This window comes from Gopherus flavomarginatus, chromosome 1, assembly GCF_025201925.1.
Source record: "Gopherus flavomarginatus isolate rGopFla2 chromosome 1, rGopFla2.mat.asm, whole genome shotgun sequence".
Lineage (NCBI taxonomy): Eukaryota > Metazoa > Chordata > Testudines > Testudinidae > Gopherus > Gopherus flavomarginatus.
In genome coordinates this window covers 142,686,241-142,708,472 of record NC_066617.1, presented here as the reverse complement: position 1 = coordinate 142,708,472, position 22,232 = coordinate 142,686,241, and the positions used below count along the sequence as shown (strand labels likewise).

At 48.7% G+C, this 22,232-nt stretch overlaps 1 protein-coding gene across 1 annotated transcript in view; it reads left to right on the top strand.

Annotated features, from left to right (window-relative positions):
* Positions 1–22,232, top strand: part of TEAD4 (TEA domain transcription factor 4) — an 81,623-nt gene that overhangs the window by 49,864 nt on the left and 9,527 nt on the right. Inside the window, exons 5-10 of the mRNA XM_050936480.1 lie at positions 1,712–1,774; positions 6,621–6,755; positions 8,314–8,357; positions 9,776–9,831; positions 10,955–11,085; positions 11,765–11,938. Coding sequence (XP_050792437.1) covers positions 1,712–1,774; positions 6,621–6,755; positions 8,314–8,357; positions 9,776–9,831; positions 10,955–11,085; positions 11,765–11,938 — 603 coding nt within the window. The remainder of the gene's footprint in view (positions 1–1,711; positions 1,775–6,620; positions 6,756–8,313; positions 8,358–9,775; positions 9,832–10,954; positions 11,086–11,764; positions 11,939–22,232) is intronic.

Genomic DNA, 22,232 nt, shown 5'->3' with positions numbered 1-22,232 from the left:
TCTCTGGAGTTTGGACCTCCAAGAAATAGCTTGACCAAGAAATGTGGACCTTGACAAAAAATAATTGATTACCCTGGCCTTGGTGTATGGTGCCTTTCTCCCCCTCCTTGTCAGTCACTGGAAGTTGTTACCATCTAATGGGTGACACACATGAATGCGTTCGCAGTCTCAGTCCTGTCCTGTATAGACACCGTAATTGGTCCCCTTTTGGGCCATCTCACCCAAAAGGTCAAAAAATGAGCCGCCTTAGGAACAGAACTCCTACAAATAGTCCTTCCAGGTCAGGGATTAAGACAGTGGTTTGAGCTGTTTAGAATAATGTGCCGTTGCTGGAGACACACACAGAACTTCAGGTCTCCAGACCTTTTGGTCGAGAATCTTTCAGGCACACCCAAGTTCAGAGTTAGCATTAGCTCCTCTCTTAACGCCACCGCTTTATAAAGAAGCTGGGCGGAGGCTCAGCCCTCATTTCTCTCAGCTTTATGATGATGGCCATGTGCCTGTTATTGGTATTTACTGATTTTTCCCTGTACCGTTCCTGGGTTTTTGGAAAGGCCAGTGTTCCGGTTTTATTGACTTTTCACCCACATTTTGGCTATTTTGGGACCTGGGGATTTTTTTGCAGGGGAAGCAGACAGGGCGATGCTGAAGGGCTGGGGTCAGCAGAAGGCTCTCCCTGGGAGAGGGGATCAGTATTCACAGCTTGCAGTCTTCTACTCAGGGCTGGCCCACACCATTTTGGCACCTGAGGTGGGGAGCTCAGATGATGCCCCCGTGCCCCCTCGCAGCAGCAGCAGCAGACACAATTTTCTACACCCTGGTCCTAGTGACACCCCCCACAGTCTGGCACCTGAGGTGGCCGCCTCAGTTCGCCTCATGGTAAGGCCAGCCCTGCTTCCTCTCCTCTCCTGATCCCAGCTTTAGCATAGCCCCAGTGCACAGAGCCCCATCAGCTGCCTCTGCTAGACAGAGCCCTCTGCTAACCCCAGCCCTTCAGTGCAGCCCTGTGAGCTTCCTCTGCACAGTAGGGGAGCGAGACAGGCAGGGAGCCAGGTCCCAGCAGCGAGACTGCCCTGCCGCTGCAGGGAGTGGAAGAGTTCCGCAACTGCTACATGGTGAGTGTCCCTTCCCCGCCTTCCCCTGTGAGTACTGGGCACCCCTCCTGCCCTCTGCCCACTGCCCTTTGTTTATGGTTGTCACTGGTTTTTAAATAAAGCCCAATTATTTCCCAGGAAATAAAAATAAAAATGGCAAATGAAGGGCCTTTCAGCATAGCCCAAGGTGGGAGGGGAAAAAGTCAAGCAAGTCAGAGGAATTTATAAAGGCTGGGGAGGAGGGATTTAGGTATGAACTCACTTTGGGAAGCATCCCTTCTACCTGGATGAGGCCATAACATGGTACCATAAGGGGAGAGGTCTCCTACAAGGCTTAAGGAGTCTGCTTATATGTCACAGAAGGGCTGTGATTTCACAAGGCCCTTTCGGTCAGTGGAGACCTCTAATTTGACACCTGCAGCATGATCAGATTGGGCTTGTTTGCACTTGGGAGAAAGTCTCACTGCAACCTCTCTTTTAAAAAAAGAAAAGAAAAAAAAGAAACTAAAAGGATCACTAATTTCCCATCACACAGACGTCATGGGCTTCTGTTCAGTACTGCAGACAACTCCCAAGATGTCCCCTTGAATGAGGATGGCAATTGTTTTTCAATGCAGGTGTCTAGTCACATCCAGGTGCTGGCACGTCGGAAAGCCCGGGAGATCCAAGCCAAGCTAAAGGTATGCTGGGCATCCTTACCCATAACACACACACACCAGCCAGTCCCTCCTAACAGCCTTGTTGGGGGGAGATCAGCAGTTAAACTACCATAAGCTGGGGAGGAAGAGGCACTTCCCAGGAAGTGCTGAGCTAACACTTGTATTGTTATGGCTCTGTGGTGCTGGAGGCAATATCTATTTAAAGAATGAAGAAACAATGACTTTCATTTCTATGGACTGATTTACCTCTGGTGTATGCCGCCGTAGTGTACATCACTGGACTCACAGTGGCAGAACATACATGGGAGTGGGATAGGGATTGTGGTGGCATAAAGTGGCCACAACCTCCCATTTTTTTGCTGCCCCAAGTTGTAGGAGAGTCAGGACGAGCTGTAGGGATATGCTGACTCACCACTTCTCCTGGTGACAATCCTGTAGAGCTGCCTGGACAAGCTAAAGCTGCCCTCGGCTGGTATAACCGTGAGGGAACTACAGTGATGGCAACCAGTACCTCCTCAGGGGACATGCTTCTGCTGCGGAGGGACATTCCTTGCAAATTGTGATTCCCTGTGCCAACTGAGGTGACTCTGACCTGTGTCTAACACAGGTCTGGAGTGAAGAGTATAATTTAGGACTAAGCTGCTTAGAAGCTGTAAGTGACTTCTGGGCTGTATTAGCAGAACTGTTTTATGTCAGACCCAGGAGGTAATCGTCCCACTGTACTCGGCACTAGTGAGGCCTCCGCTGAAGTGCTGGGTCGAGTTCTGGCACTGCATTGTAGGAAAGATGTGGACAAACTAGAGAGAGTCCAGAGGAAAGCAATAAAAATGATCAAAGGTTTAGAAAACGTGACTGACGAGCAGGCTTGGAAGGATTAAATTTTTATCAGTAAATGGTGGTAAACATCAGTTTCACTGTATGCACACAAATCGACTAAAACTATTCTGATCAATAATAACTGAAAGGTACAGCTAGGCAAAGGAAGAGAAATGCTGCTTGAGAAGGTATCGGAGTTTAATTTAAGAATATTTACTTTGTATGTTTTGACATGTGATGTTGACAGTTTGTGTTTTAATGGTTATAAAGCTTGAACTTTTTCAATCTGAATGTCTTCTGGAATTAAAGAATTATTGCCTCACCCGACTACATAATTTCCCACAACTTTGAAAATTTAACTAGATAAAAATAAAAAACCCTTAAAACTCCATAATTTTTGCAACTGAGAAAATGTAAATACATAAAAGTAAAAAATGCTTAAAAATAAACATTAATATTATCTGTCAAAATTATAAAAAAAAAAAATCAAATTCTACCAAGCCTGCCTAAAAGGAAAGGTTAAAAAAAACCCTGGATATGTTTTGTCTTGAGAGGAAAACTGAAGGGGGGGAACCTGATAACACTTTTCAAATATGTTAGGGGTTGTTATAAAGAGAATGGTGATCAATTGTTCTCCATTGTTGTCCACTGAAGGCAGGACAAGTAGTAATGGGCTTAATCTGTGGCAAGGGAGATTTGGGTTAGATATTAGCAAAAGTCTTGTAACTAAGGATATTAAACATTGAGAGAGGTTACTAAAGGAGGTTGTGGAAACCCTGTCATAGGAAGTTTTTAATATTAGGTTAGAAAAACACTTGTCAAGGATGGTCTAGCTACCCTTGGTCCTGCCTCAGTGGAGGAGGCTGGAGTTGATGACTTCTCGAGGTCCCTTTCAGCCTCCCATTTCTATGACTGCTCAGTGTTCATTATCAGGAGCTGACTCTCTTTAAATGAACCAGCTGGATTCAGTCCCGATCAGTGTTGAACTGCATGTGTCTGCGTTTTAAGCCCCAGCTACCACCACAGTCTGCACCCCTTCCTCAGTTTCTTTGTAGAACTGTGTGCTAGTTCTGTGATCAGCCAGTCCTGTTTCCAGCTGCTTTGAGAAGGGAAAGAAGTTACAAATTACAGCTGCCCAATTCAAAGCTGCTAGGTATGGCTGTCTGGGCTGGAAGCCTGTGGTGCCAGTAAGCGATCTATTCAGGTGGAGGCTGGCTTGCGAGAGGCAGTGCAAGCAGGAAACAACTGCCCACCAAGTGAAAAGATTTACTGCTGTTTGTAGCTGTAACCTTGATTCTGTTCCTTGTGCGTCACAGCCCTGGGATTTGGTGTGATTGGAAAGTGAGCCAGCTGAGCCTGCTTCTTCTTAACACATAGGGGAAAGGAGATTTCATTCTCAGGGAATGAAGGTGTCTTGAGGAGCTCCATTTCTAGCTTTCTTTTACATTTCCTTGGTCCATGCTGTGAGCTCTGCTCAGATGCCTGCAATGAACCATTTCCCAGCACCAGTCAGTTCCTTTCTAACCTGCAGAGGCAAATCTGCCATGCTCATTCAACTTACTTACTTACTTCACTTCCCCCACTCATCTTTGTAGAGGGAGTAGATACAATCAGAGAGGTTACTGCCCTTCTCCCAAGTTCCTGCTGGCAGCTGTGTGCTCTCGGGCTGCTGGTTCCCCTTCCATATCAAATACACATTTTGTGTTTATACCTTGGAGATCAGACCTGCCACGTTCTGATTTATTTGGCAATTAGTGTAGTGCTATTTCCACAGCACAAACGAGTGAATTTTGCAGCTGTCCAGTGTGCCTGTAACAGGCTTTTGCACCATGTTCAAGATAAATTTAACAAAGATGGGATAAAGCTTGAGGAAAAATACTTCCTCAGGAGACAGCAATTTTCTGTGTCCTAATTGGCTAAAACATCTGTCACCTGCACTAAAGCCAGACTGAAAAATGATCTTCAGAGAAAAGGGGGTGGGAGGGGGGGTTGTGTCCTTATTTCTTTCCTTACAAAGTATAAGAAGGGCTTGGGGCTGGTAGAAGACATTTTTGTTCTTGCTTTAGCAATATGAGGAATATCAAGTCTGCTTTTTCCTATTTTTGCTGGAAGTCTAGAGAAATTGATTCAGAGCTTTCTCATCCCTTAGCTGAAGGGGAAGGGATCAGTGTTGAATCTTTGACAACGACAAGTTTGCTCCCAACTCTAATAAAATTCAAACAGGTGGGAAAAACGGTTTTCAGTGGTCGGATTGAAAATCCCTTCTTCTCTCAGTTGCCCACATTTCACTTCTTAAATGATCGTGTGTTGTTATTCTGCAAGTTCGCTGTCTTTTCTTTATATCTTCCACATAAAGCAGAGTAGATTGCAGTTGAATTTCAAATGTAAAAAACAAACAGAAAAAAAGCCTTAGTGGCAATTGGGAAAGTCTTTTTACATCATCAAGAAGCAAAAATGGACATAAACCTTTATTTAAAATTTAGCAGGTCATTTTTAAAATATTTTCCTAAAGCCTTATTTAAATAGGGCTCTGCAGAAGCTTCCCCTGGCTTTTGAACATTTCTAGGCTTTCTCAACAGTTAAAAATATTTCCCTTCCACATACTGAGTGATACCAGCACAGAGATATCAGCTTGTTCTGCTGAGGCTCCATGGAAAACACTATAGCTGGAGACCATTCCCTCTGTAGAGGCTCATTTATTTTCAGTTTTTTTTACTTCCGCTGATTTTTTTAATTAGTAGCATTCAGGGAGTTTTGAGGGAAGAGAAGGTTGGGAAAAGGGATGGAGACCCTAGGGAGATAATTTATTTTGGGTGCGAAAGCCAGCTGCTCTGACTCTGAATACGCACGAGCAGAGCTGCTGAGGAAGGAAGTGCCTCTTTTCTTCACTTGTAAGAGGTCGCCTGTTCCAGTTGCTTATGAAAATCATCATCCCACCTGTGACATCACTGTCACAATTAGGATGTCCCAGACAGAGGAGAGTTTGAAAGGTAGGGACTGGATGTAGAAGTGGTGAACGGAGGGTGGGAGGATAGTGGCCCTGCCTGCTGCCAATGCTCCCTAGCTAGGAAGAAGAGGACTGCTTTTAGGAGGAGCCTTGAGGTCCCTTCTCCACATATTAAACCTCTTAGTGACTGCATAGTGTCATTACCCACAAGCATAAATGCCCAACTCCATAGCACAACTAAGGCCTTGTCTGCACTTGTGGTGACATGTAGGGTATGTGTAGCTGCATGCCACAGTGAAAAGCTCTGGCAGGGGAGAGGCAGTGTAGACCAGGGAGGTACTGCTTGGTTGTGCAGGGTATATACCCTAGGGTTCAGCCATGTGAGGCATTCTCTGCTCGTCTAAACTGTGCCTCACCATCTGTGCTGCTGCTTATAGCCATGCTAGCTGGGCATAGTAGTGTCTGTAATCTACACACCACCACAAGTGTTGCCATCCCAGAAGAGGCAAGCAGGGCTTTCCTGCTGTACATACCTGGGAGTGATTTTCTGGTTGCTTGCAATTTATTTTCCCCCTGAAATATGGATTGTAGCAAAGCAACCGATCCTCACTTAGACCAGCCCAAGTGCCGGGGTGGAGGGGATTGTTCTGTGGTGAGGAGCTGTTTTTGTCTTACCCTTGAGTCACAGTCTAGATTTTTATTAATGGAAAAGTATCTGTCCCATCCCAGCTCCTTGCCAGTAATTCAGAAATGGCTGGCAGGATCTGACTCACGCTTCCAGTAACAAAACCTCACAGCCACAGAGCTGAGACTGAGAGTGAAAAGCTTCAGATCAAAGGGAGAAATGTTGGGAAAGTTCTGAGCAAGCGATCACCAGATTTTATAATGGAAGTTAAGTTGCAGTCTTAACTATGGTGAGCTCTGTGCATTAGAAAGTCACTTCCGGTCCTGTTGAATGGCTTTACCTGCCTGATTTTTCAGAGATGCTGAGCACGCATTTCCCTGATCAAAGTCCATGGGGGTCCTGGGTGCCCAGCACGACATCAGGCCATGTATTTTTTATTATAATCACCATGTCTTTTTTTCCCTTCCTCTCCCACCTAGGATCAGGCAGCTAAAGATAAAGCCATGCAGAGTATGGCTACAATGTCATCTGCCCAGATCATCTCTGCAACTGCCTTCCACAGTAAAATGGTATTGCCTGGCCTCCCGCGACCAGCCTACCCTGCTGTGTCTGGGGTGAGTGAAGTGTCTCAATGGAAATGGGGCAGGAGAGTCAGCTAGAGATAAGAGTTAGGAACTGTGATAGATACACACCTCAGAAACAGACCACAGGGGACAAGTTCAAAGTGCACCTCATTAACATGAAGGGCAAATTTGCCATGTAACTGCAACATTTAGGGCCTGATTCATCTCTCAAGCTGGTGTAAATCAGGAGTAACTCCAGTGAAGTCAGTGGAGACGCACTAAAACCAATGTAGATGAGAGGAGCGTTTGTGATGTTAATCACCAGTGATGATGCAGGATGTCTGTGCTGTCTTTTTTGGCACATGATTCTTTTGTATTGAGCAAATCCGTTCTTGCCATCCTTCCCCAGCCTCCTCTTGGGCACGTACAGTCACGAGTGCTTGGATACCATGGTGACAGGTGACCTCATATAGAAGCCTAAAGAGATGAGGCCTGCTCCAAAGCCCACTGATGTCAATGAGAAAGACTTCCATTGACCACAGAGCCCTTTGAACCAGGCCATGGAACTTTAAGATTCTCTGAATCCCACTGAGATCCTGACGGGAGGGATGCTTCTTCTGTCCAGGGCTCTGGGACTGTATGGTTCAGCGGCTGTGCTAAGAGGGTGATGGAGGGTCAGACACATAATGCAGCCAGCATTAGATCAGTCACCTGAATGCCACGGCTGCTGCTTACAGTAATAGGAATCCCTCCACATTGAGAAGTTCAGATTGCTCTTTTCTTCTTTTCTTTTTGGTGCTGCCAGCTGTAATGCAGTCATGTAAAGATCAGGAATTAACCTGATAAATAAGGAGGAGACATGAAGTCTGGACTCTGCACACTGAACAAAATGCTAGGCTTAGTTGTGTTCCTCCCTCACCCTCCAGTTGAGTCACCTCCCTGTCCTCCCTTGGCCATTGTTACTGCACCACATGTCAGCACCCAGGCTGCCACTCTTTGTTTCACTATCACTCCCTCCCCTCTTCTCCACCCTGTGACAGGTCAGGAGAGTCAGAATTTGGGATGGGGCCAGTAACTCAGGTTTTGAAGTTTGACTGATGGGTGTACCCAGGTTTTTTGAGCCATGGAGCAAGGAAACTTGGAACAGGCATGGTTTTGCAAGGCCTCCCCCAGCCTGCTTTCTAGATGCACATAACCAATGCAGAATGCCTTGTGCAGCACAAAAGAAAGCTTTTCCTGCTCCATCTCTGAAGAAAGGTCTATTTCCTGGTGTTAGCCTGTCCTACAGTGCCTCCCAGCTCATCTCACTGTAACATGCTGGATTAATCGCATGCAACCAAGTTTTCCAAAGTGGCTATGGACTTTGGGGTCCCTGAAGTTGGACACCCAAAAATGGAGCCACTCTTACCCAGTGTCTACCTCTAGAAACATTGTCCTTAATTACTTACCGCATCTGGCTTTGCCCTTCCAAGGCCCATCAGTGCCTCTGCAGGGGAATACAGGCTCACTTAGCTCTGCTCACAGTCTTGTTATGTGCCCTCTGACAGGAATACGGTCTGGTTTTTTTTAGCCTCAGATTGGTGACTGTGTCTGTACTTTGGTTTTGCAGTTTTGGCAAGGAGCTTTGCCAGGCCAAGCTGGATCCTCTCACGAGTGAGTACTCCCACATCTAAGTATACACATGGCTGCTTCCTGTGCTGTGGTGGAAGTTCCCCTGAGCTGGGAAATACCTTCAATTAGCTCGAGGTTAAGAAACCATAAAGCCATCTGCTGCTGTTTCTCAGAACGGCAGACACCCCCAAGCTATCGATGGAAGCAGGCCTGGAGTTGAGGCAAAAGGCCTAGGGATAAATTCTAAGATGAGTCTAAGTGAGTTCAGAGGGAGTCTTAAACTGGTGAATCTTGCTCCTTCTTCTCCCCCTCCAAAATGTTCATTACACTCACTCAAACCGCCGCTAGGTTCATTTAGGGTCTGATCCGATGCCTGTCAGACAACAGAAAAGCTGGCTTCAAAGGGAACTGAGTGGGGTCCTTAACTCACCTTCTCACCCTTTTACACTTCATCTTGGAATTTGCCCCATTCTGTCTATGGGAATCGGAGGGATTCACATTGGGCCTGATCCGGCCTACAGTGAGGATCCAGAAGAAAAGAGTGTAGCAAAAAAGGCAGTAACAGGAAGTTGTAAGAACAGTGCAGGTAAAAGTAGGCCACCTCTCCTCCTTCAGCTCACACATCTTGGCTTCTCAGCATGTAAGTCACACCCGTTTAGATGCCCTTGAACATCAATAAGTGGGTCTGAGTAGATCCAAGGGACTCTAAAGCTGTCTAGCCTAGATCTCCTTACATGTGGCCTCTGAATTAGGCTTCTAGTTTCAAGTGAACTGGGGAGGGATCCCTCAGGGATCTGACTAAGGGCCAGATTTTCCAGGGCTTAGCACTCACCATCTCCCACTGAGAACAGGGGGTGCTGGCAGGTGCTGAACACGTCTGAAAATCTGGCCTAACTGGGAGCGGAACTCTGTTGATAATCCAGTCCCAGTTAAGGGTGTTCAGCACTTCTGAAGAGCTGTCCCCACATGGCCCGTCACCAGGGAAAGAGCTCGCAGAGCCCAGCACAGAGAGGCACAGAGAGTTGCCATTTACTGACGTTGCCCACACTTAAGTCCAACTCTGGACAAAAGGCTATATAAATACATGGGCATTAGTGTCTAGGTGGGCAGGCCATATAGGGAATCAAGTCAGAAGCCCTGCGATCTCCATACAGCCAATCTTTGAGGTGAGCTTGAAGGATGCCCCTGAGTGGGTCTGTGCTATTGGATGTGTAGGTAAGAATGTTGTGTGCTGTTTGGGTCCCTTTTTGTGCATTGGGTGCTCCACTGAAGTTATGCTCTTAGAGGCCCCTTTTCTATAGTGACTATTAGTGTCCCCTTTCTGGGTCCTCCTTGCCTCTCGTAGAGTTACTTTCCACCTCCCACCCCTTCCCCCAGAAAATCCTTCACCTAAATTGCCCAGAGAACTGAACAAAATGCTTTGATTTTTCTTTAACTAACTCTTGTGTATATTCCTACAGCGTGAAACCTTTTTCTCAACAAACCTATGCTGTTCAACCTCCACTCCCGTTACCAGGTACGTAGGAAAACACAATTTCTTGCACAGCACATACACATCATATTGCTATGTAAGAAAATCATAGTTCTTTAGTCATAACTATAAAGGAGACTTCCATGTCTCCTGCCACTGAAGGGGAAATTGGAAATTTGAATATTCCTGAAGGACCTGAGAAACCACAAGAATGAGAACAATCCACATCTAGTCCCAGACTTGTTCTATGCACCCTACAGGTTTACCTGATCCCGCCAACCAATGCATGTCCCATCCAGCTCCACTCACTCAATCTAACCTCCCCATACCTGATCCTTTGTGTTTTAATTTCTCTGGTCCCCATAAACAAAGAACAATATTTACTTTCAGTCTGAATGACTCCATTTAAAATTAAGGGAAGCCACAAACATGGAAGAAGAACAGTAAAGTTTCTGAGAGAGCACAGTGTGTGTGTCCTCTTACAACAGGCTGCAGCGATTCGAAAACAAAAATGGCTGCTGTCTCTGCACACAGGCAGAATTATTAGAAACGTAGGCTGAGATTCTGAAAGCTGCCTAGGGGATTTAGATGCCAAGTTCCCATTAGTTGAAGCAGAGCAAGGCTAAACAGCTTGCTCAAGATTATATAATAGGTCAATGGCAGAGGCAGAATTAGCAGTCACGAGGTCCCAGCCCCATGCTCCAGCCACAAGACTGCTGTTTTCACCTCAGTAAAGGGGTTGTATTTCCAGTGTGACTCTCCTCAAATATCTTGTTCTAGTAGAGCAGAGGGTGGTTTTTCCTTCCCAATCTCAGCATTTCTTCATCCATGGTGACTCCTCAGAGATATCCAAGCAGATTTTCTTGCTATTCATTTAAGGCCCAGTCCAGCGCCCACTGAAGTCAGTGGGAATCTTTCTTTTGACTTCAGTGGCAGTTAGATCAATCCATTACTTAGCAGCATATCCTGAGCTACTTCCTCAGGGAAGAACAGTTGAGAAGCTGATTGGGGAGGGACAGAGTGATGGGTCTGTGATACGTGTTTTACAGTATATGAGGGTTAAAGTCCAAAAAAGATTCTCACTAGGCTGTGACATTAGATGCTGAAAATGACAATTGTTGCTGACTTGGCTCTTTTTCATTTCATTTTATAATCCCCTTGTGTTTAGGGTTTGAGTCTCCTGCTGGCCTCTCACCTTCCCCATCGGCTCCACCTTGGCAGGGGCGAAGGGTTGCCAGCTCCAAACTTTGGATGCTAGAATTCTCTGCATTCTTGGAACAACAACAAGACCAAGACACAGTAAGATGCAAACCTCACTCCCACTTTCCATATATTTTTCGTCTCTGGATAGCTTTAATTTACACTGGGTGTGCTCCTCAGTATGTGTCTAGTTATTTAACTATGTACTGAAGTGCCCAGTCCATTGAATTGCTCTGCATTGGTGGGGACAAATTTAGAAGCCAAGTTTGGGCAGTTTAGGATCTGATAAAAACAGATTCTTCTCCATTAAAAAGTCCTAAGGCCCAAGAGACAGAATAACATGAAGTCAGTGTAGCCACTTCTATGCCATCAACTGCTGGTCTCCCCTCCTAGTGAGTGGGCATTCTGGGCATGTGCCAGGGTGGGAGGATATGGCCAGAGCAAACTGCGCTCTGGTGATCATGAGATAGTGGAAGAATCCCTGCAGAGCCATTTCAGCAGGCTAGGGGCCAGACAGCGCTTCCTGCAGTGTTTTCCTAAGAGGCCTCCCTCACATGTACTGTTCATGCTGTTGTCAGGAAAATGCTTTTTGGATCCTAGGGCCCAAATGTGCTCCCTGCTTTGTCTTTGTCCAAAGGCTCCCTTGAGCTCTATGGTTAGATGGTCCCAGCCAGTACATTCTGTTCCCATCTTTTCTGCTGTGAAGAGTACTGGGTGATCAGTCTGAACCGAGACCCATCCTGTATCACCCTAATGTCTCACACCTGTCTCCTTGCAGTATAACAAGCACCTGTTTGTTCACATTGGCCAGTCAAGCCCCAGCTACAGTGACCCCTACCTCGAGGCAGTGGACATCCGGCAGATCTATGACAAGTTCCCTGAGAAGAAAGGGGGCCTGAAGGAGCTCTTTGAGAAGGGGCCACCCAATGCCTTCTTCCTTGTCAAGTTCTGGGTAAGAGAAGGAAGCTCCCAGGCAGCCCAGCTGTTCCTGCACCTTTTGCTATTTTGTGGGATGTGCCAGATACTCAGTGTTGAGTGTGTAGCTAATTCAGCCCCTGCTGGCATCTGGGACTCCACCTGAAGAGCAAAAGGCCTTGTTATGACATTCTGGCTGGAGCAAGGCAAATATTTGGTGTTGCCCTCTGCAAAGTTGTAACTGACTAAACTCTTGGGAGTTTGTTTAGTAGCAGTTCAGACCAGTCGTTTAATGATTGGTGTGTAAGGGAAATCCTTCTCCTCTGCAACCTTGAAGCTATCAGTTCCCTGAATCTAAATATTCAATAACTTCCCAGCGTTCACTCTATTTCCCCCTTCCTGCCCTGTCTCGCTATTTCTGCGGGTTTGCATTATCTATGTACAAGTGATTTACACCATATTTACACTAAGCACCAGGCCGACCACAAGATAGGGAACATGCACCAATGAAAGTGGATTATACAGAAAATGTGTTCTTGAAAACTGATCGAGAGGTTCTGGTAAATTGACAGAAAACTTAAGGTTGAATCAGCCTGGCAAAATTCTACCCACTCAGTTGCCTGGGTCGAATTGTTGATGGGCAAGCTCAGATTTTGCAAAAGCTGTAGCACTGTGCTATTGCATCTTGTGTGTGCTGCAGGGCACAGAGGAAATAATTTGGAGACGGATGTTATTGTAGGTATTATGAGATTACAAATACTAGCAGCTTGGGGCAGTGGCAGGGCTGGATAGACTGGGAAATCTGTAATGAGATATGGAGCCTTTCCCTTTAACATTGCCACTGGCAATTCAATGCTGGATCAGTAGCGGGACTGTGAGAAATGAGCTGATGGTCTTAGTCCCGTTCCTAGTGGATGCTCATCCTTCTCTCAAACTCATCATGTTAATTGTCACTAACTGACCACTCGATTGGCAGGCTCAGCAGAGACAGCAGGGAGTTCAGCAAGGAGGATGAATGGCATGTTTGTGAACACCTTTGTTGTGTTTCGACTTTTTTGTTTGTCTACCCATCTGGGGTAAAAAAAAAAAAAATGGAGGAGATGCCACTGAAGTCTGAATTAAGCCCTATTTTGAAGGATTTCAGTGGCATGAAGGCTGTCTGCACAGGGGGGAATGTCACCCAAGGGGACGATGTGTCGTCTCTATGCTAGGTGTGGGTGAGGCATCTCCTGATTGCAGGGCATGGACTGACATGTCCTGGTGTCTGGGGCATTCCAAATCCTGGTCTTGAATGATTTGGCATGTTGCAGAATTTGGAATGCATCGGAGAGCGCGCGGTCAGTGATACCATGCAGCATTTTGGTTTCCTGGTTCCTTTTTGATACCATGGGGGCACTGCGTTTTGTTGAATCACAGAGGGAGCTTATATTTCTGGTTGTGAGTTGTGGTGGTGGCCTTTCTGTGCACCTAAAAGCAGGCACACTAATGGCCTTCAGGCATAAACATTGGGCTGCGATTCTGTCTCTGCTTATCATAAACTAAGCAAGGTTGGGCAGGGTCAGTAATTGGCTTGGAAACCTTCAAGGAATACTTTCTCTCTAGGATGGTCTAGGATCTGCAAACAGCAGTATTTATGGTTTACTGGGTGTCAGTTTTGAACCAGTGTCTCCGCGTGACACTACGGGTTATGGGGCTGCTGGAGAAGCTGTCTTATGGATCACATGTAAAACAGAGGTCTTGGGCACTTGTGATCATTTAAGAATCAATGGCATTTTCACAAGAGTGCTGGTGTTAACCTTGTAAAATTTCAGCTTGGTGCGGGGTAATGCATGTATAGGAGTGTAATTCCTAAAGTGCACCAACATGTTATGCATTATTTTGTCCTTGTAGACCTTGCTGGTGCACTTTAACGTAGCACTGTTTGAAACAGTGCTGTGTTAAAGCACACTAGGAAACCTTTAGTGCACACCAGCAGAATTGACACAGACCAATTAAAGCACAGTACGCTGGTGTGCTTTAGAAATCACACCTCTATAGAGCGCATTACCCCACGGTGTAGACAAGCCCCTGATCATTACATTCTCCATGGCTGAATATTAGAGCTAGTTGGGAAATTGATGGTAAGGGAAGAGGGTAGACTCTCTAGTGAAAAGTTGAAAACAGAATTTTCAGCCAACAACATTCATTTGGAAATTCTGCCACAGTGCCCCATGGCAGTTGTAGTTCAGGTACCTCATACCCTCTTTCTGCTCTTTGTGCCAGGCTCTCTGATCAGACTACACCTCCCATGGTGCCCTAGGGGCATTTCTTTTGTTGAGCAAACACAGTACATCATAGGAGATGTAGTTTGACTGGGAAACCTACTCCCATAGCAGAGAAGCGGAGCATGAGGGAGTAGAACTACAACTTCCATGAGGGTCTGTGGGAGCAGTTCCAAATAACTTTTTAGGTAGAGTGAGAGGTGGCCAGAATTGTCCAGGTTTTGGCAGAAAACTGAAAACTTTTTGGTTTTGGATGTTCTTTTTTGGACAAAAAGTCAAAATGTTCTGCAGAATCCAGATACCTCTTACCAAAAAAATAATTTAGTCAAAACTAATTTTTTTTTCTGAAGAACAGATTCAATGGAAAATTTTCAGCCAATTCTGCTATGTAGCTCTGTTTTCAACTGCATCAACAATGCAACTTCATTGTCTTAGTTGCTGTGCGCTGCTAAGAAGCTACTGTATTCCTCCCCAGAGGAGGCAGCTTTTCAGTGGTGGGTAAAGCAATATCTGCATTATACAGTTGGTAAAGTCCTTTTGGATGAAAAGTGTTCTATAAAAACAAGATACTGACCAAAATTTTCAAACTTGCCTGCCTAAAATTAGACCCTTAAATCCATATTTAGATACATGTCTGAGTGGATTGGTTTCCAGAGGTTCTGAGCGCCTGTTAATTTAAATGGCAGTTGCATATGGTCGGTGCCTCTCAAAGTCAAGCTACTGATTTATTAAATTCTCATTTATTCATGTAATTCTGTTGCTGTAGCAGCCAGAAGCCCCAGTGATAGACAAGGGCCCTGTTGTGCTAGGTGCTGTCCAAACAGAGAAGAAAACAACAGTCCCTGCCCCAGTGAGCTTACAAGGATTCAATGCCTAAGTTAAACACCCAAGTTTGGGAATTTTGACCATTATCAGCAACGGCTGGCTCTAGTGAGGGAGATCTGTGCCCATATTCATTCATTAGTTTTTTAGCTTTCAGATGTCAAACGTATATTTTGTTTAAAACTTTAGCACTCCCAGCTCACACACCTCTTTGATGAATTCAGCCTTTGGAGCCCGAGGGACAATGACCTGACCCTTGGTCTTGGATCGACAGCTTATGAAGAGCGGCTCCGTGACATTTCTCCATGCTCTGAGCGCATTCCAGCACATGACAATGAATATGAGACATTAGCCTCCTAACACATGGGCAGTGGCAGCCCTGCTCTTTTCCAGTGTAATGTTATCTCTCGCACCTGTTACTTGGCTCGTCCCCTGAACCTCCTGCTACACACATGTTTATTAATAGCACAAGAGGGGGAGGGTTCTTGTGGCTTCACACGCCATTGGAATGGAGCACTCACGGTGTAAAACTTAGAGGGGGTGGCATATGAGTCCAGGGGCCACATGGGGGCAGGGGGGGAGCGGGGCGGCGGGAGATGGAAAGAAAGTGAGAGACTGGGAGTTCCATGTGGGCAATCAGAGTCCAGCACTGCCCAAAGCAGCTGTCTGCATAGATAAACCACCTGCTGCCACTCAAGGGTTAATTTAAAGCACACAGAGCATTCTGATTCAGAACTAGGTGCAGCTGAGGAATTGCCCAAAGGGCTGATAGGAGACGTTTCCTAAACCAATGATAAATAAGCATAATAATCTCTTCACCTCAGCAATAGGAAAGCCTAGAAACCAATCAAATTGTTTGGTTCTTTCTTTTCATGAAGTGAATTAAACACTCATAGAAGGGGCTGGAGGGGACGACTGGAGACAGAAATTCTCTGCCTTCCCACAGAACAAAGCAGCAGCACTGCACGTTTCCCCACGCACACTGCCCTGCCCACCAGTGTGCCTGAAATCTGCACCTGGCAGGTACTGCCTGGAGGGGATGAGAGGCCAATTCAGTTTCTAAGTCCATTCTGTCCTTGGCCTCTCTAATTGCCATTGCAGATAGCAAACAAGGCAGCAATTAGTGATGAAGATTTTTATGATGTTTGCACCTTTCACTGAGAATGGAACTGAGAACCCCAATTAAGTTCCCATGGGCTAAGGACTCGTAACAAGACTGCACAGACTTTTAACAGCTGTTCTATTCTAACAAGAGACTTCGTAAAAATGCACTTTCTCCAGCCAATTTGCTTGCCATGTGCATTCAGCAGCATAGGAATTGTTCGTTGGCAGAGGGAGCTGTGTCGAAGAGCAGGGGCAGCTGTCCTCCAGTTGTCAAAGTGGCACGGAGTCTTTCAGTCTTGTTGAACTCTTCTCTGCTCCTGGATTCCCAGATATCGCTAGTGGCTGGAAATGCCTTCTGTCACCTTTGGCTAGTCAAAATCCTCCCCCTTTCCTCTCAGATATGGATCTAGCCATCAAGGCCCAAGTTTTACCTTCTCCAAGCCAGGCTATTGTTTTGCGTGGAATCTACCATGGTGACCATCTGTAAACTGCAGCTGATGCGTATTCCATAGGCCTGCCTTCTAAGTGAGAAATATGTAATGAGCAGGGCCCTACCAAATTCACGGTCCATTTTGATCTATTTCATGGTCATGGGATTTTTCAAATAGTCAGAGCTGGGCGCTGAAGGCAACAGCCGCGGCGCTTCTTGCAGCTGGGTGAGGTACCCGAGTGCAGCTGTGCTGCGGATAGGGTTGCCAACTTTCTAACCACACAAAACTGAATACCCTTGCCCTGCGCCCTGCCCCACCCCTTCTCCAAGGCCCCTCCCCCCACTAACTCCATCCACCCTCCCTCTGTCCCCCACCCTCACTCACTTTCACCAGGCTGGGGCAGGAGGTTGGGTGTGGGAGGGAGTGAGGGCTCCGGCTGGGGATGTGGGCTCTGGGGTGGGGCTGAGGATGAGTCGTTTGGGGCATGGGGGGGCTCTGGGCTGAGGCAGGGGGTTGGGGTTTGGGAGGGAGTGAGGGCTCCAGCTGGGGATGTGGGCTCTGGGGTGGGGCTGGGGATGAGGGGCTTGGGTGCAGGAGGGGGCTCTGGGTTGGGGCCGAGTGGTTCGGAGTGAGGGAAGGGGGTGTGGGGTGCAGGCTCTGGGAGGGAGTTTGGGTGCAGGGGGGCTCAGGGTGTTGGGGTGTTGGAGGGGGTGTGAGGTGCGGGCTCTGGAAAGGAGTTAAGGTGCAGGAGGGGTTCCAACCTAGGGCAGGGTGTTGGGGTGCAGGAAGGGATTCAGAGTGCAGGCTCTGGCTGGGCATTACTTACTTTAGGCAGCTCCTGAAAGTGGCTGGCATGTCTGGCTCTTAGGCAGAGGGAGGCATGACCAGGCAGCTCTGCATGCTGCCCGCCCCAGCAGGCGCCACTCCCGCAGCTCCCATTGGCCATGGTTCCCAGCCAATGGGAACTGCAAAGCCAGCGCTTGGGTAGAGGGAGCAGCTTGCAGAGCCCCTGCAGCCGCACCTGCACCTAGGAGCGGGACATGCCAGCTGCTTCCAGGAGCCACGTGGAGCCAGGGCAGTGAGGGAGCCTGCCTTAGCCCCACTGCACCGCCAACCAAACTTTTAATGGCCCGGTCAGCAGTGCTAACTGGAGCTGCCAGGGTACCTTTTCGATTGGGCATTCCAGTCGAAAACCGGACACCTGACAACCCTCGCTTTGGAAGAGGAAGTCCTGTCCCTCCTCAGCTCTGTTGGGACTAGCAGCTGGAGACCAGTGCATGGTAGGAGCCCCCAGCCCTGCCCCTCCCCCTTCCCTACAATAGCTAGATTTCATACCAGGACTCCACACTTTGCATTAGCTGTCATTTAAATTCTGGGTCCAATTCACAGTCCTGTGCCTTGCTTTCAAAGCACCAAGGGGGAGGAAGTCTGTCTTGGAGACCACCATTTCCTCAGTGGCAATTAGCAGTGACACATTGGGTGGGGCTAATGGGACCAGAGCTAGTATCCTATCAGCGGACGGCTGTCAACTGTAAATCCCACTCCCATTGAAGATCAGACTGAGCCAGAGTCCTGGCACCCTTAGGGCACAATACAGGACCTGACTTTCTGTGCAGGCTTTTTCTGCGTGGGGTTGCAGAGGTTAAGTGATGTGCTGCAACTCTTATAGGCTGTTCGCAGCACAGCTGCTGAAAGAACCCATATCTCTGGTATGGAAGATCCATTCTTATCCACTGCACAGTAGTGCCTCTCAAACAAGTTGCTTCGAACCTCCATATGTGATTATGCATGTGGTGAAATGAGGCAAATGAAACTTGCCCACCTTTGTAAAGCCCTTGACGATCAACAGGTGATAATACGGTATAGACGTACAAAGCAGCTAGTATTTTTAGTCACCTTTTGCAAATAGGGTAATGAAGGCACTGAGAGGGTAACTCACTTGCCCGTTAGGCACTCTGTCTTGCCGTAGGGTTAGATGAAGGATGAGGAGCCAAGAAACCTAGGTTCTTGTCCCAGGTCTGACACTTTTTTGCCGTGAGATCTTAAAGAAGTCTCTTAGCATTCCTGTTTCCCCAATGGTAAAGTGAGGACATCAATACCTATCCACTGAGGTGTGGTGAAGATTAATTAGCTCAATTTAAATAATAATTAGTAAAATCCGCCTCCTGCTTGGAGGATCAGAGAGCCCTGCCAGGGTAAATCTAACATCTCTGTCCTAGGCCTGACACCTGGTGCAGAGCCGGGGATGGGAGAGTCACATGAGCAGGAAGAAATAGGAGAGCCTGGGGCTGTTGGGCACTAACCTTTTCCTTAGAGGAAGAAACTGCTCTAAAATGGAAAGGAGAGAGGAGGCCCCAGTGTAGCAGTGAGGCTTTCAGTTCTGCTGAAGGGGATGCTGGAAAGTCTGGACCTGGAGGGGACAAGGTCGGGCTCTGCACATCAGACTTGAGATCTTTAACGTCCCTGGGAACTGATTCAAACCATGTGGTAGGTACACACAGTGTGAGTCCCTTGATCTTTCCTATCCTGCAACAAGCCTGTATCTTCTCTTTCAGCTAGAGCAGCGGTTCTCAAATTGTGGATTGGAACCCCGAAGTGGGTCACAACCCCATTTTAATGGGGTCACCAGGACTAGCTTAGACTTGCTGGGGCCCGGCACCGAAGCCAAAGCCCACGCCCCACCTCCTGCGGCAGAAACCGAAGCCCGAGGGCTTCAGCCTTTGGTGGTGGGGCTCAAGTTACAGGCCCCCTGCCTGGGGCTGAAGCCCTTTGGCTTTGGCCCCCTGCCCGGGGCGGCAGGGCTTGGGTGGGCTCAGGCTTCAGCCCCCCACAGGGCTGGTGCAAGGAAGTTTCGCGCCCTAGGTGAAACTTTTACCTTGCACCCCCTCCAGCTAACCTTGCCCCCCCCACGGCAGCTAACTCAGCCCCCCACCCGGGGAGCCCCCCCCCCACAGCAGCTATCCCCCCCTATGACAGCTAACCCCTCTCTCCCCCGTCCCCCCATGGCAGCTAATCCTGCCTGGGGAGACTTCCCCGCCCTCCCCCGCCAGCTAACCCTGCCTGGGGAGACTTCCCCCCTTCGCCCCCCCCACCAGCTAACCCTGCCTGGGGAGACTTCCCCCCTTCGCCCCCCCCGCCAGCTAACCCTGCCTGGGGAGACTTCCCCCGTTCGCCCCCCCCGCCAGCTAACCCTGCCTGGGGAGACTTCCCCCCCCCGCCCCCCCCCCCCCCGCCAGCTAACCCTGCCTGGGGAGACTTCCCCCCCCCGCCAGCTAACCCTGCCTGGGGAGACTTCCCCCCTTCGCCCCCCCCCCCCGCCAGCTAACCCTGCCTGGGGAGACTTCCCCCCTTCGCCCCCCCCGCCAGCTAACCCTGCCTGGGGAGACTACCCCCTTCGCCCCCCCCGTCAGCTAACCCTGCCTGGGGAGACTTCCCCCTTCGCCCCCCCCCGCAGCTAACCCTGCCTGGGGAGACGTCCCCCCTTCCCCCGGAAGCTAACCCTGCCTGGGTAGCCCGCCCCAGCTCACCTCGGCTCCGCCTCCAGCTGCTCTAATTCTCCTCCCTTCCCAGGCTTGCGGGGCTGATTGGAGGAGACTTAGAGCTGGGCTTTGTGCTCAGTGGAGGAGGCAGAGTGGAGGTGAGCTGGGGCAGGGAGCGGTTCCCCCTGTGCGCCCCCCCCCCATTATTGTGGGCAACTCTCCCCACGCGCCCCCCCACCCAGCTCACCTCCACCTCCTCGCCTGAGGGGACTTTTAGGCGCCCCCAACCACTAGGCGCCCTAGGCGGCTGCCTAGTTTGCCTAAATGGTTGCACCAGCCCTGGCCCCCCACCCTCGTTGGGGTCTTGTAGTAATTATTGTTGTCAGAAGAGGGCATAGGCGCCAACTTCTCCTGGCGCCGCTGGGTGCTCATGGCCCCTAGCCCCGCCCTGACTCCACCCCTGCCCTGCCCCTTCCCCACCCCCATTCTTACCCCTTCCCCAAAGTCCCTGACCCAACTCTGCCCTCCCTGCTCCTATTGGATTCCTTCCCCAAATCCCTGCCCTGGCCCTGGCTCTTGCACACCTCCTCCGCTGAGCGTGCCACATTTCCGCTCCTACCCCCACCCTCCCACAGCTTGTTACGCCATGAAACAGCCGTTCTCCTGGGGCAAGTGCTTGGAGGAGAAGTGGGGAAGGCGCGCTCGGGGCGGAGGCAGAGGTGAGCTGGGCCAGGGCAGGGAGGCACCCACTAATTTTTCCCTGTGGAAGCTCCAGCCCCGGAGCCCCCACAGAGTCAGCGCCTATGGAAAGGAATCATGGTGCAATGAAGTTTGAGAACCCCTGACCTAGAGCATCTCTTTTAGAAATATTTTCAAACTGTACCTTAAAAACTGAAGCTCTTTTGGACATTAAAAAGCCCATGGTGCAGTAGGATTTTGTCTTGGGGTCATCCTACATAGTTTTCCTACTACAATATTGTGCAGCATTTTATGTGCTAGTTCACTGTGGCCTTCAATCCCAGAAGGTTCTGAAAGTCCATGGTGTTCTGGTCTATGGGCTGGGAGCTATGTTCCCTATAAGCTGCTCAGCAGCCTATTTAGCGCCGTGCAGGTGTTCAGGGAACCCACTCAGGGACCTGCTGTTGCTGGGGGAGGAGCGCCCTTCTCCTGGTCCCAGCTTAGCCTGGCCTCCAACCTGCCGTTGCCTGAACCTCCCCTGGCCCCAATTCTACTGCAACCTGGGCTGGGGCGCCCCTGCCCTGGCCTGAACCCAGCCTCGGCCTGGACCTGCCAGGGCTGGGGGAGGGGCACCTATCCTGTGGCCCCAGCCCTGGTGCTGCCAAGGCAGAGAAAGGTGCTTCTGCCCCCAGCCCAGGTGCTGCTGCGGGGAGAGAGAGCTGTGGGGAGTCCTCTCTCCCCACCATAGCCCCAGAGCACCCTTCTGCATCCCAAACTCCTCATCTCCTGCCCCACACTAGAGCCCGCACCCCCAGCCAGAGCCCTCAAACCTCTGAACCCCCTCCCACACTCCGAACCCCTCGGCCCCACCCTGCCACATGAATTTTGTTATGTGCACCAGTATGAATGTGATGTGACACTCACCACTTCCATAAGTGATGCACATAACAAAATTCATTCCACACATGGGTGGGAAAAATTAGAGGGAACACTGGCCTGGAGGTTCAAAGGTGACTAACGGAGATAGGTGCTCAACTTCTATTGATTTTCAGTGGGAGTTGTGTGCTTAACTGCCAAAGGCCTCTATGAAAATCCCAGCTGTAGTGTGCAAAGTTCATGGGGTTGAAAAGTGCCGAATAAACATAAAATATCACTGGATTATAGGTGGTTACTTCATTCACAGCTATACCCATTCATAAGACGACCCCCTTCTCTGGTGCTTCCTTTTTTTACTAAAAAAAATTTGGTTTATGAACAAATATATACAGTATATCCTATAAAACATTGGAGTCTCTCAAAATGAGACAGACCATTCTGACAATGAAATGAGTTACAGAACATATAGAAGAATAAGAAACATTTAAAGATGTTATGTCTGTTGAAGGTTTTGGTAATAACTATGCGTTTATATTGTATAATTTGAGGAATGGTGTGTGACTGTAGCCAAAAACTGTATTACAAAGCACACTTATATGGGGCAGAGCAATGGTTGCATATTCTTAACTCTGACATTTCTTGACTCTTGGGTGCCCAACCATGCAACCTTCCTGTTCTAC